This window comes from Cygnus atratus, chromosome 4, assembly GCF_013377495.2.
Source record: "Cygnus atratus isolate AKBS03 ecotype Queensland, Australia chromosome 4, CAtr_DNAZoo_HiC_assembly, whole genome shotgun sequence".
In the NCBI taxonomy this organism is placed as follows: domain Eukaryota; kingdom Metazoa; phylum Chordata; class Aves; order Anseriformes; family Anatidae; genus Cygnus; species Cygnus atratus.
This window is the reverse complement of record NC_066365.1, coordinates 11,312,415-11,327,846: the sequence shown is the minus strand read 5'-3', so window position 1 is coordinate 11,327,846 and position 15,432 is coordinate 11,312,415. Positions and strand designations below refer to the sequence as shown.

At 37.7% G+C, this 15,432-nt stretch overlaps 1 protein-coding gene across 1 annotated transcript in view; it reads left to right on the top strand.

The window, feature by feature from the left end:
• MMRN1 (multimerin 1) overlaps nucleotides 1–14,127 on the top strand; it is a 41,325-nt gene extending 27,198 nt beyond the window's left edge. Inside the window, exons 6-8 of the mRNA XM_035541327.1 lie at nucleotides 3,208–5,187; nucleotides 12,386–12,532; nucleotides 13,706–14,127. Of these exons, the coding sequence (XP_035397220.1) occupies nucleotides 3,208–5,187; nucleotides 12,386–12,532; nucleotides 13,706–14,127 (2,549 nt within the window). The remainder of the gene's footprint in view (nucleotides 1–3,207; nucleotides 5,188–12,385; nucleotides 12,533–13,705) is intronic.
• Nucleotides 14,128–15,432: the final 1,305 nt, after the last annotated feature.

The following is a 15,432-nucleotide window of genomic DNA, read 5'->3' as shown; positions in this document are numbered from 1 at the left end:
AGCAAAACACTTCACAACTTGCCCCACTATCACTGCTTGCTGAAGAAATATGCTTTCAAAGAATAGCTAAGACTGTACTTCCTTCATGTTATTCAGATTTCTTCCTTCTTCCTCCTGCCTTTCCATTTTCTTCGCATGATGTCCACCTCCTTTCTCACATATATTACTCACCTTTTTTCATATCACAGAAATTCTAATGGCTGTCCAGATTTGTATCAAGGTTTGTTTGTAGTGAAGTCTTTTTCTTTGAACAAACAATTCAATACAGTTTAAAAAGTCTTTATTTCTTGTTTTCATCTATAAATAGACTTTGGTCCCACAAATCTGTCATCTGTTGATACAAGGTGACACTGTAGTAACTGATATGCTCCTCTAATTTGATTATTGAAGTCTTCCATGCATTTAAAAAGACTGCTTTCAATACTCAGGAGACTCTTCCTATTTTTTACTTGTTTTGAGAAAATAATTTGGCATTCTCCCTTTCATTTCCTTCTTTCATCCACATCAAGCCCTTTTATATACTCCTTTCCTCTTCATTATTAAAATGCACACTCCTTTAAAAATGAACTCAGCAATGGAGAGTTAATCACTTCCAAGTCAGAAATGTCATTTACAGCTGGATGTATAACCTCAGCTCAGTCTCCTGTGTACATACATTTATTTTGCACACTATTCTTCAAATAGTAATTGAAACTGCAGAGGGAGTATATGTTGACACAGAGTAATTACACACTGTGGATTTCAGCCAGGGAGTTAAAATTAAAATTCATAATCTCATAAAAAGTTCAAGAGATCTTTAGTGAGTTTAGTTTGGACCTTTCCATTTCAAAATGAGCAACAGAAAGATCAAGTTGCATCCATGAATGTACTCACATGTATTCTTATCTCAAGCTTAAGATTGTCATCTACAGCAGGAGTTTTGTTCAGGTTTTCCTGTGAAGAAGTATGCTCCCACAGCCCCAGGGAGCAATAAATTCATAACAGTACTTGCTTACCAAGTACCTAGTTGTCCTAGCCAGGAAACAAGGGAGAGAAACCCCAAGTTGTCCGTTCTGTCAGATTTCATCATCTTGATAATAACAAGAACACCTGAAAACCAGAGCTGAGCTCCACAAAACACCCACGATCCAGCTAAATAGAGTAGGAATGGGAGAGGAGAGGCTGGCAGTTTCTTGACTGTCACAGAAATGAATGGCCAGTGTAGATCCCATAGAAGAATTCTTGCAGCACGATGGATTTTCATCCAAATATGTTGCTGACATGAAGAAATTTGATGAATTCCTCATAGAAGGCATAGAGTAACTTTGTTTTTTTTTTTCCACAGCCATTAAACTTCTCTTCACAGCTCCTTCTGACTCTTAAAACCACAAACTATTTTCTAGCATCTTCAAGTATCCCGACCAAATGATCAGTGATAATGGTTTCCTCTACATGTCAATTATTTTACTCTTCATTTATATCTTGGATCCTCCCCTCAGCTGCCAGAATATCCTCATTTTCAAATATGTTGCTGTTTTTCTTTTACTGAAGTTCATTGACAAAACTCTGCATATGGGAATGCACATTCATGTGTATATATTTGTCTAGTCATTTACTTGCTTTTTGGGTAGTAAAAAGTGAAAAAAATAGAGGCAATCTCAATATTATCACTTCGTTGTTCTGCATATTGTATGTAAAAAAAATGCTATAAAATCTGTGACCACAGTTGACAGTAACTGAATGTATTGCTTGGGAAACTTCATTTTGTATTTCTGAAGTAGCTTTTTTCTATGCTATCGAATTTACTGTACCTGCCTATTATATCCTACCTTGAAAAAAACACTTGAACAAGTGACAGATTTCTCCCCTAAGCATCAGAGATGTTTACTGTCCATTTTACCAGACATAATGAAGACTAAGACTCATTTATAGTTCATAGAAAGCAGCTATTATCAGTTACATTAGCCTGTTTACAGCTGGAAGGACACACATAATTCAAATGGATTTCCTGAATAGAAAAAGTACTATGTTTCTAGCTTTCTGAACAAAACCATTTTTATTGGGACTTTCTTTTGCACCCTTGGGGCCCAGAGCTGTATTGGCATTTATTGTCCTTAGGTTTTATGGGTCTGATTTCCTGCCACTTATATTGCTCTTGCTGAGAATGTATTTTCAAATAAGGTTTCAGAGTTTGCCTTGCTGTTTTAGAGATGAAGCAATACATTCCAGGCTACGTAATTTAGAGGAAAACAGAAAAAGGCAAAGGAAGAGTTTCTATCTTTATCAATAATATTTAATCTGAGAACTGATAGTCATCAAAGTATTGTAGAGCTTGAAGAGTATAATCATTATATGGCAAGCTGGCTACAAGGGTCCATGGTGTTTGTGCAAAGAGTGTTTCAGTGCTTTAACTGGACACGGGGGCTACCTTTGGAGAAAAGAAAAAAAGAAAGAAAAAAACAGTCCTTCTAATCTCATAATGGAGCAGAATTATTGCTCTAATTAATTCAATATTTTTATGCAGCAGTCTTGATGGACAGTGTTTTATGACTGCTTTTACCCACTTAAGGCTATACAAGAGTCATATTTTGATGTTTTACACAGGAGCAGAATTCCCACATAATTACCTTTAACCATTGCTTTTCAGGATCAGCATTCGTAGGAGCTATTTAAAAAGTTATCATATGCAAGACTAACTTAAAATGTGTACCTTAAAAGTCTGTCTTTTGCAGCATTTTTATCATACCTTAATTTTAGATATGTAATAAGGCTATTATTTTTATTTTCTTCTTTCTCACTATAGCGTGTCATATGATCACTTATCATACATGATAGAATAGGAAGGTAATAATAACCTCTGCTATTACTTCTCCTTGACCATAATGTTGTTAAAGCCACTTTTTTTTCTTACATTCCAAATGGAAAAAGGACACCTTGTTTTCTTCTGAGCAAGCCACAAAAGCACACATAACTCTCCTAATTTCAGTGCTCAGAGACAGCTTATCTAGGCAAAATTCTCTCTGATTTCACTAGAAGCAGGGATGAGACTTAATACAAGTAGCCATCTTCTGTGGTCCTTAGCTGCACATTTTCCTCTGGGGGTGGGTAACCAAAGTGGGCATTTCACTTCCTTATAGCACTGTGCTCACATTGTGGGGAAAGAAAAAAAAAAAAAGATATTGCTGACTATTGTTTTGATTGTTTCCATATTTATCCTTTCTCCCAAAGGTCTCAAATCCAAGAGTATTAATATGTTAGTCAAAGACATTGTCAGAGAACAGTTAGAAGGATTTCGAAGAGAAATGCAAGAGAGCATTGCTCAAATTTTCAAGACTGTGTCTAGTTTATCAGAAGATCTTGAAAATACAAAAGAATTAGTCAAACATCTGAATGAAACCCAACAAAAAATTGCTCAAGAGAAAGACAGTGGGCCAACAAAGCTTGACATTCTGGAGCTAAAAAGTCATATGGTGCAGATGAAAGAGGAAATGACCCTAATTTGTGACAAACCCGTGAAAGCTTTACAGGAAAAGCAGAAATCCTTGGAAGACAACTTGGAACATCAGCGGTCAAGAAATGTCATTTATTATGAATCTTTAAATAGGACCCTTACTGAAATGAAAGATGCTCATGAACAACTGTTATCAGTTGAACAGTCTTCAAATCAAAACATCCCTTCAACGGATCAAGTCACAGAGTACAACATTACAGAGTACATGTTCACACTAAATGAGAAAGTAAAGAAACAGGGCCTGATGGTGCTGCAGATTTACGATGACTTAAGAATCCAGGACAGCAAAATCAGCAATCTCAGTGTTGAACTGGAAATTCAGAGAGATTCTGTTCTGAGAGTCTGTGATGGCATGTTGTCAGAGAGCAGAAAAGATTTCCAAATGCAGCTGGCAGCAACCCAAGAGAATGTGCTTATCCTAAACAGAAGTCTCTCTGACATGGTCCTTCCATTGGACAGTAAGATTGATAAAATGAATGAGCAAATTAATGATTTGTGCTATGACATGGAGATCCTGCAACCCTTGATTGAACAAGGGGCACCTTTTAGTCTGACTTCAGAGTATGAACACCAAATTCAAGCTGAAGCAATCAATGAAAAGCTTGAAAACCTTACAACTGCCATTAACAGAATGAGTTCTACAATTAAGGGACTTTCTAAAACTCAGGAAGGACTTAAAAATGAATCTCAGGCTTATCAGGAACTCTTTGAGAGTCGTATTAATGAATGCTCTATGGAAATAGAGGATGGATTAAACAAGACCATGACGGTAATAAACAGTGCTATTGATTCTATTCAAGATAACTATGTACTGAAACATACGCTACATGCCCTGAAAAATGAGACTGAAGTCTGCTGTGGCAGAGCAGAGAAGCTGGACAGCCTGCTGGCTTTCATTTCCCAGTTGCAACAGTTGAATGAAACCCTCTGGACACTGCTTACTGGCAAGAAACAGGAATTCACTTCACAAGTAGTTACATCCATTTCTGATCTTCCGTATGTAGAGTCTGACAAGATTATGCTCCACAATTTCAGAAGAATTTACTATATTTTAAATGAAACGTCATCAAAAGTGAACAATCAACAAAAAGATATCACCCGACTGGAAGAAAAACTATATGACTCTGTGGAGGAATCTAGGGACCATGAGGTTCGCCTCCTGGGTGTGGAGTCAAAAATTTCTAAGTTTTTGGCAAATAACTGTGTCTCACTGAAGAAAAACAAGGCTGCCTCAACAGAGAAAGAACAAATGATCTCACTTCAGCTCCAGGCACTGAATTCCAGGATTAAGGCCCTGGAAGCCAAGTCAATCCGCTTCTCAAACAGCATTCCACTTCTGAACAGGACTGCTCATGAAGTCTGGGGGCTGTGTCAGGATGCCAACAGCAGCATCCAAAAAGTGAATGCAAGTATACCTGTACTGATTAAACTTGCTCAGCCAGATATTCCCCTACTGCAAAGAGGCCTCAAAGAGCTCATTGAATCTGTGCTTGAAATAAAAGCAGGGACTATCCTGACAAATTTAACTGAGCATGTTGACGTATTGGTGGCAAGTGCAATGAACAACATCACCAAACTTCAGAAGCAAGTGAAACCAACTATAAAGAAACCAGCTCCAGTGAAAAAAGGGACAACAAACATCACCATGAGCCTGGCAAGCCGAAGTCAGAGAAACACAGATAATACTATAGATTCAGGTAACATGTTTTAGTCTAAGAAAAATTAGGCTCTTTTGTAATAAAGGGTGTTATGTAATCAGTGTGATGAACTGAGTCAGAGTGTACACTTAACAGGTGGCATAAGAACTTAAGGAGGAGAATAAAAACTCAAAGAATGCCACAGTGTTTTGGAGGAACTTGAGGTTACTCTTCCAACAAGGTTTATTTTTCTTGTGAGGAGACTTTGCATTAAGGCATCCCAGAAGCTCCATGTAATTTTCCCTTAATAAATTCACATCTAATCAGTTTAAGATATATGTGTATGCACACACTCAGCTGAGGACCTGACCTTTCAAACCTAACCGTCAATTTAGAGAAAATCTAAACTACAATAATTTTGTGCTTGCATCTCAATTAGCAATTTCACTAGAAATGCGCAACTTGGGAGAGATATCTGGAGTTGCATCCGTGCTTTGCAGCATCAATGGGGATGAAAGGTATTAAAAACCTAAGCAAGTGAATACACCAAATGATTGCAAAGAAGCTTTTGCCAGCTCCTACATGAATTCACTGAGATTAGTTACAATAATAACAGTGTTCTTGAAGAATCAGTAGTCCAGCTAATAAAGTGTGTCTGACTCTTGAATTCATCTAGAGAATGGCTCAGCTGAGTAGAATCTGCCATTCTTAAAAAGGACATTTTGAGTGTGATTGGCTTCCTTACTTAAATTCAAACATCATCACATGAAATTAATTTATATGGATGAATTCATAGAAATACAAAAGTTATGCCTTTTGGCATCATATCTGAGTGAAAATCAATAGCACAAACTGATGTTTTATGGAAATATAGTTTCTGGAAAAAAAAAAAAGTGGCTAAATGACTAGAAATCCTAGAGGAGACTAATTCACATTAAAACAAGTGAGACAGACTCCTAAATGACAAGTGAATGTCCAGATACTTTTGAACGTCCAGACTTAAATCTTTTCTATACAGCATTCTTAAATGTATGAACATTTCTGAAAGCATATTTCATCCCTATTGTAAGCAGATGTAGTGGTAGAAAGAGCTACGGCTCTTGTTATGGTGCAGTCTTGCCCTCCATCCCTCCTTTTTTCCTCCTGTCCTATATACAGCACTTTTCAGTAATCAATGGAAAGGATGCTCATTAAAGCCCTAATCCCACAAGTATCTGCTTTATGATGAAATCCATCCCCACTGAAGGATTAACACACTTCATTTAGAGGGAACACACAGCTATTCCAACAGGCAGTCACCTTAAAAGTGCACTTTCTACCAAGAAAGTAATTTGATTATTTTAATATATTGAAACAGCAATTCTTTCTCGGTCATTTTTGTTTTCTGCCTGTTCGTACCACTGCACAGGATGGAAATTCAAAACCCTTGATTACAATTAAAACTAGGGGAAAATGAGATCTGATGTCTTTGATCCCTCCTGAGTCTTCTACTGTTTTGGAAACTGTCACCAGTGCCACCTGCCTGGAGCACAGGAAACTGCCACATGCATTAGTGAATTACTGTCTTTCCTATTTATTATTTATCTCATGTCAAATTTATCAAATAGCTTACTTGATAACATTAACTATGTGTTTGCACTTACAAAAAGTGCAGATCTTTGCAGACATAGCAAAGCCCTATTTTTAAGCAAAGTCTTTACATAGCAGTGTTTATGCAGTTTTCCAGCAGTAATGAACTTTTGCACTCAGTGAAGTTTGTTGCCTAGCAAAGTCATACATTACATTTCCATAAGTTAAAGTAAGACCATTGTCTTAATTAACAAATATCCATCTTCTACATCAGTAGATTTTACTTCTCCAGGAAAGCTTTTTCTCTCTAAGTTCCAGGAGACCATCCAGAGATATGTGCTGACCCTACTAAAGTGTCTAGAAGATATCCTAAGGTACAATCAGCTAATTATAAAATGCATTAGCTCTTAGACCATCATTTTAATCCACAAAGATTAGAAACATATTCTATAAACAGTACAAAGGTGAAAGTCAATTCTCATTGATTCTAACATGTTCAATATTCTATTCTACTCTAACAGACTGAAATTTTTCATTGGCTTTAATGTGTTCAGGATTTGGCCCTGAGGTAACTCTTTCCACAACAATCATTTGACGTCAAGGAGAAACAATGTGAGTTTCCACTATGTATGCAGGTACATGCAAGTTTGAAGACTTCTCAAGTTGTGGATTGAACAAAAGAAAAGCTTTTTGTCAGGTAGAGGGTGGAATACGTGTGAGGAATACAGAATATCTCTCTCACCTGATAATAACTTAATAGCTATGTGGAATGGATAAAAAAGCAATTAGGATCTTAAGATATCTTCAAGTATCTAACACAGGGGCAAAGACATCCTTTAAAGAAAAAAAAAAGTAGTAAACTCTTCATTAGCCTTGGTTATGGATTATGTCTGGTCCTACCCTCCAGTACACTGTTCTACTGCAAAAATGCACGATGCAGAGCAAGGGCAGCTTAGCTAAATTCCAATTTGCCCATTGCCATTTAGTGTTGGTTTTGTTCTCTAGAGAACCTAGAGGCTGTCACAGTTTTCAAAGTTGAATGCACTCTTGTGGCATGTCTTGTGTTAGTTGTGGTTATGCCTTGTTCAAATTATTCTGCCCTCCCATCAACATGAATAACTGAGAGTGCAACTGTGTTATATTTATGTATTTAAAACAGTGCATCATTGTAAGATAAAGGTCATTTCTTTTCATTCATCTTCTTTTTATCTTGTTCCTGATCCTAGTACACTCTTAGTACATCTTAATACACTCATCTTAGTACACTCATTTTACATATCTTAGTATACTCACATGGGAATGACCAAAATCAGTGTTCTCAGTACACTGGAGAATGGAGTACCAAAGGAGTTAAAGTGTATTTAAGATTTCAATAATAGTTATGTTTTATCTCCTATCTTCTGGCTTCTGTCAAAAACTCACCAAAGCAAGACAACTCACTGTACTGAAACAATGGTCAATGCTCCTAACTTTCAATAGGCTACATTCTACCTTTTAGTTTTAATCCAAGCTCCCATTTGTTTCAGCAGGGACTACACACTGAAACTGAGGGCTAAGTCAGAGTGTTTGCAGTTGTATATGTGGAAATCATTTTGGATTTTTTTTTCTGTCAGATTTTAGTTTCTCATGATTTCTGACTCCTGACATAAATGCAAGCCTCCATTGCCACTCTCTCATTAAATCCTGCAGTGAATTTACACAATTTAAATATTCTGATCTTGTGTTTTAATTCCACTAGTTTGATGATTATTCTAGTTCAGTTTGATGACACGCACCTCCATTTTGCATAATTATACTTCAGACTAACAGGTGGATGAAACTGCTTTGTTGTTTTTAATTTAGTAAACCTGAAAAACATCATGGTTGAAGTCTTAGACATCTCTGTTTAACAAAGAAGCACCTCAACAGAGTTGCCAGAGTCTAAGTAGTTCAGGTCAAGTTTGACAAACTGCCTCTACTTAAAGCTGGGGAGAACAGCTGCAGTGAGGAAAAGGCCTCCTGTCGTCCTCACTTTTTGTCCAAGATCATCGTGTGGTGAGTGTGCCTTTTTGTAACATGGACACTTCATAGAGCACTTGCACCCGAATTCCCTACCAAGGCCCCGAGGACACCAATAGCCTTGATTGCCCCAGGCAGTCTGACCTGTCCCTCACACTGCACCCCCTGCCCATGTGCCTGGGAGCCCCATTCCAGCTCAGGCCAGGATTAATGATCTGGTCTTTTGTGAGTCATGCTGGGCTGTGGCTGATCCTGGTTGATGTGATCGACCTGCCTCACTCTGCTCGTCAACTCTCCAGGTAACGCTCTAGCTCTGCTGTCACCCTCTGCTCGTGCCTGCCTGCCCTGGTGGGCAGCCCCTCACCTGCAGCCCCGTGTCACTCCTTGCCTCCAGGCTACTGAGGATGTTCACTGCTTTTATCACTCTCAGATTTCCAATCTCTTAAGGCTTCCACAGAGACAGTTACAGATAACTAAATATTGAGAAAGCACTGGAAAGTCACTTCTTGTTCAGACACTTCCAAACTGAACCACTGGAGTCACTTCTTTCCATAGGGAGACTATTAGATTGCTAAATATTTGATTTACTTTTAAACAATGCTGCAGTAGGTACTGGCAAATCTTCATTATTTGTTTGAAGAGTTGTTTGTACAGCATTGGCAGCCTATTTCCCAAAAGAGTTTCTGGCTGCTTGCCCTCCCAAAGAGTAGAAAAACTTGGCATTAATAGGCTATCTCCACTCATACTGTTCTAAGTGTAAATAACAACTGCATTTCATTTGTTCTCCGCTATTCATAGCTGCAATTAAAGTTTTTCATTTAATTTCTAAAGTGTTTCTTCTTCCTCATCTACACTACTAAGTTGTGAAAGATTAATTAAAAATAGGATGTGTACAATAGTAAGAAATCTTTTCCTAATCTGAAACTTTTGGCATCTTTACCCCAACTAGAGTATATGTCACATGGACATAGTGTTCCAGGATGCCCTTCAGCAAGGAACAAAAAGAAAATGCAAGGGAGATGAGCAGCATCAGCCAGAAGTGACAGCAAAAATATGCTGTTGTAAAACACACAGATGTTACATATAGATTGCTTATTCCTTGGAGGTCTAGGGCATTGGCCTTTTACTCTAAAACTTATTTGACTCGAGTCTTCACAGATTCTCCTAGCTTGTAGAAAGTAAAGCATAAGCCCCAGCAATGCTGCTCCATGAGGGTTAATTTACAAAGGTAAAGCTATGTCTGAATTTGGTTTAACTCCAAGGTTAAATTCAGGCAAAATCACCCCTCTGCAGACTGTTAAAACATTGGTCTCAATCTCATTATCATTTCCTTTTGTGTGATATTTTTCCTGTTTCTTGGATATACTTGCTTATGATAAGCGGAGGACAATTAGCAGAGAATCTGCTGTATTCCTATACAAAGCATTCTGTGGTATTTTGGGAATATGATACAGTCGACACAATCAGCTGTTTTCCTTCCTTTCCTGCTTTCCTTTCACACAACTTCTAAACCATTGTGGATACTTGGCAAATATGAGTGAAAAATAACTTCAATTAAATTTGCAGCAAAACTATAATCTAGGAAGAAAAAACGTAATTTCCTCATGTCCAGTTGCCTGTGCTGTGACCTCCGTCATGACAGACCTGAATTACTTTATTTTAGGCATTATAGGGTGAACATCATTTTCTGTGAAAAAAATTACTTTTGTGTTTTTAGGTCTATATGGTTCATCAGTGCAAGTTCAAGTGGCACAGTACAGTGTGCTTTAGCATTCTACGCTCTGAACTAAAATTTCCCAAGGAATTTAGTTGCCTTAATGCAGTAGTCTATGAAACAGTTCGATAGGAATCTTAGCTAACTGTGGGCATTACTGGAATACGTATGTGAAGATCCAGTTTAATACTTCCTTGGCAATAAGTAAACCCTTTCATGAAAAGATTTTTCAGTTCCCACCTAACAATCTAGATTTATCAGATGACTATATGGAGGTCTCTTTCCACAGCTCTACTGGTAGTTGCTGGCAAAGAAAAGTTTCATTTTCTAAAACATCTGACTTTTATTTGACCAAAGCAAAGGAAAAGAAAAATGTATTGTTTGGGAATACTTTGTGTTCCAAATTTTTCATAGTGATGTTTAATTTTTAACATAGCCTGAATATTGTTCCTCCAAACTGCTATGACAAAACGTTATATAATTGCACACAGTAATTACTGCCTCAGAGCTCAGAAGCACTGGAATTACAGATTTCTCTATATCAGTTGTGCATGATTTGGCCAGCACATACATAGAAAGAGAGGTAAGGACATCCTCAGTGAAGATGCTCTGCAAAATCACCTGGTTGGTATAATTCTTATTGCTTGCAATATAAATTTTTTACAGCAATTTTGGTGGATATTCTGGAACTGAGTTTATTTATGGACAAAGAACCAGTACTGGAAGTGGTTTAGATAACTTTTAAGATCTTTCATCTCCAGTAGCTGCTCACCCCCAGTGGTTGTGACACATTTGGATGAATAATGTCATAGACAGGATAGCCTATCCTCTATACCAGAAGTACAAAATCTGTGTTTTGCTATGCCCAACAATGAATTGAATCTGCCCTTTGAGAACAACCTTCTGTGCTTGCACTAGTGAAACCAAATCACGACACAGATTTGCTTGAAGCAACAGAAAAAAATAATCATTTCCTTTGTCTTACCAAACGAAGGAAATAAAATTGCCTCTCCAAGTTTTGCTGTTTGTTTCTGAGGGGCTCCTGCAGTCAGCTCCAAACCTCTCGGCACATTCCCATTAATAAGCTTATCCAGCCTACTTCTTTAATCACACGATCACAGACTGCCTGAGTTTCACCGTGTCTTGTTTTGCTGCAGTGTCTAAGAGCTACAATACAGTAAGAGAGGATGAGGACTGAGCCAGCTGTGTGATAGTCAGCAGAGAAAGTCAACTGACAGTTGATGCTGAATAGACTGCAAGTCTCTGTGTCAGGAGGGGTGGATTCTCAGCACTTCCACCTCCTTATGGGAATGAATATCTTCCAAACTGAACCTGTCCCGAGGACCATCTGTAGGTCCACCCTGCCTTAAATTGTTATAGAAAGACTTGTGTCAGGAACAGCAGAAGGAACATTTCCTAATGCTCGGCTGTAACCAGGCTTTGCTGGCTTTAAACTTTTATTACAAGGAGGGAGGTCATTAAATTTAAGGAGGAAGGAATGGGGAGAAATGAGCAAGGAAAGGTTGCTATTTCTTGACAGGACTCTCTTGGACTATACAATCACAGCTGTTCAGGTATCTCAGTCTTTTAATGCTTCTCATGTGTAGCATGCAAGATGCTCCAAAGAAGGTAGATTTGTAATATCTTTCATCTTATTACATGTATCTGACCCCCAGAGACAAGCAGAACTAAGCTTTTATAGATATTTCTGAATAATTTGGAAACTAGCTCAGGATATGCTATGTTCAGGCAAGGAGGCAGGCTGAATTAGCAGAGATGCTGAACAACCTGGACAGGATCTGAAGTTAGCTTTCACACAGAACCTCAGCAGAAATGCCACCAGCTTTATGAGTTGATGAAGAGACCATCCAAAATCCAAAATATTGAAAATTTGGGCAATGTCACTGTAACGACTGTTTGGGTATGTACATGCCATTGAAACTTAAGGTTGTTGGTTTCCCTCCCTCTCTATTACAGGGCAGTATTCAGCTTGTGTCAGCTCCCCATGCCAGAATGGAGGAACCTGTATCAATGACAGAGAGAATTTTATTTGTGCTTGTCGCCACCCCTTTGGAGGAGTCAACTGCAGTACGAAGCTGGTGAACGACAATTCTCTGAGTGTTGGCAAGTAAAGAATTTAGTAGTGCAATATGCTAGCAGCACGGGCATTTGCCCCAAGGTCTAGTTAGAGAGCATTTGCTGGTCAAAGGTCTCACATTTCACTTTAATGAGTACCAACTCAAGAAGTAATGTCCTGTGTTTTGGTGCTGAAGATATCAATTCCTGTGGGTGACTCTTGATCTCTTTCTTTAATATGACCAGACAATAGGATTAAATTGGGCTGGGACCAGCCATAATAGCTGGAAAGCTCCCTGCTGACTTGTGCAGAAGGCTGCTGAAGGAGGGTATGCAATAGATGTAGTTGAACATGACATCATGGAATTCAAGGGGGGAGGTGAAATCACATCACTTGGGAATACTAGCTTCAACACTGCACGAAACGCCCTATAAATAACACTAGCTACCATAATATATGGGACTATAGCCTGGATGAGTCATTTTAGGCATACCCCTGATTTTCAGAAGCAAACCATACATCCCTTGAAAGATATTTCAAAGAAGAAAAGTGCAAACTGTGCTTATTCAGCCCAGAAAACAAATAAATAATTTACATCCAGGCTGCATGGAATGAGAATTTAATGCAGCTTTCAGCAGCCATTTGGCTGATTCTCATTCATGACAGCATATGAATAGTGAATAAAATCATTTTTACAGTGGCAGGGAATCACAGTGTGCATGCTCAGCTGGAAGAGAAACACATATACTTTTACTCCCTCATTTAACGTCAGGAGTACTAAAACTCTCCGCTATTTGTCTAAGATTTGTGGAGAAAATTCTTGGCTTCAGCACACACAGATGAACAATGAAAGATATCCTGGTGTGGGGAATAAATTGGAGGTAGAGAGGGGAAAAGAAGAAAGAAAAGAAAAATAGCATCTCTCTTCTTGTTAATTTAGTATAGTCCATCACAGAGTTACCTTGCTTTTTCTAAATTTCTTCTTTTGTGGTTACACGTACCCCTAATTGTGAAGAAAAATGTTTTTCTATACAATACAGAAAAACTGCATGGTTATGTAGAAATACTGTTTTAGTTGCTCAAATTACTCAGTTATGTGACTTCAGAAAAGCTTTTTCTGATCTTCTCACTAATCCAAGTTTTCTGTCTACAATACAACAGGAAGAATGAGAGGGAAATGCCAGGGACGTTACCTGAAATTGTTCTTTATTCCTTTCCAGATTTTTCAAAGGGATCATACAGATATGCACCTATGGTAGCTTTTTTTGCCTCTCATACATATGGGATGACAACTCCAGGACCCATCAGATTTAACAATCTGGATGTCAACTACGGAGCTTCATTTGCCCCAGCAAGTGGGAAGTTCCATGTTCCATATCTTGGGGTGTATGTTTTTGAATATACCATTGAATCATTTAGTCCCCGTGCCTCTGGCTATCTGGTCATCGATGGAATAGACAAACTTAGTTTTCAGGCTGAAAATATTAATAGCAACAAGTACACTGACAGAGTAATTACTGGAAATGCTTTATTAGAATTAAATTATGGTCAAGAAGTCTGGCTGAGACTGGCAGCTGGCTCTATACCAGCCAAGTATCCACCAGTCACTACCTTTAGTGGTTACTTGTTGTATCGTACCTAAGCCACTCATAAATGTATAAAGTAATCATCAAATGAAACAACTGGCATATAAATTTATCTTTGCCTTTAAAAACTTCATTTCTTTCACATCGATAAGTTTCTGAAAGTAACCAAAGCAATGGCATTGGCATTTGAAGTGTCTGATCCTCCAAGTTGCTTGTGTGTAGCATGTACACATCTATAAAGAGTCCACAGGCTGGGGACAGGGGAGAAGTAAGCATCCTCCTTCTATGAGTGGGAAACACAAATACAATTATTTTCTACATTTACATTGCATAAATATACTTACACAAGGAAGCTGATAATCAGTTCTCAAGAAAAATCAAAGCTGGTGTTGATGATCACTTTACAACCTGAGTGCACGCCTAAGTGATGGATAGATTTGATGATTCAGATGTTGGGTTACTGTGTAGCTCATTGTATCAAGTGATAGTCATGTATATATTGTTTGGAAAAAAATATTTTTTTTTTTCATTTTGCCTGACGTTATCGACCACATACCTTGAGAATCCAATTGCAAAATTTTGTATGTAATCAGTATGATAACAAACTGTACTTTTTTTTTTTTTGTCTAGCAGAAATAAAACAGGGAATACTTAGAAGTTGCATATTTATATACTCAAATCAGAAATAAGGTGGTCATTTTTGCCAGTGAATATAATTAGTCATGGCAAAAACATTACAATGGATTTGGTGGACTCTTTCTATTGCTTGAAGCATTTGAACCACAGAGAGATTTTCCTTAGGTGACATTTTTTTGAGTAAGCATGATTATATGGGCTTCACGCACATTTTGCTGTACAAACTTTGGCCTATAAGGTACAAAATGTTAAATGAGATAATCATAATAGTCCTTTCCAAGTTTGAACTCTATAAATCTATGATTTTATTTGTTTCTACATCATATTCACAAACTGTTAAGGCAAGATAAAATGAACTTTGGTCTGCATAATCCAAAATGTGATTTCCAAGGCTCAATACAATAAAAAAACAACATTTTCACATATGACTGCCTGTATGCAATAGTGGATCACATTGTCTCATAAAGTAACAGCTTGAACATACATGTGGATAAAAATAAGATGACTGAATTTTACATACTTATTCTAGCAAAATGCTACTACTAATGTATATGAATTGGGAATTATGTCCTAGTAAAATTTTACAGTAAAGTCAAACAAAAGAACATATACTGTAGTGCTCTCTCTCTGTGTTCCCCCCCTCCCCTTCCCCCCCATTGAGTTTATTAAATATTTTCACTGTTAGATGGTAGACTAATTCTTCATTCTTAAGGGATATTAAGAGC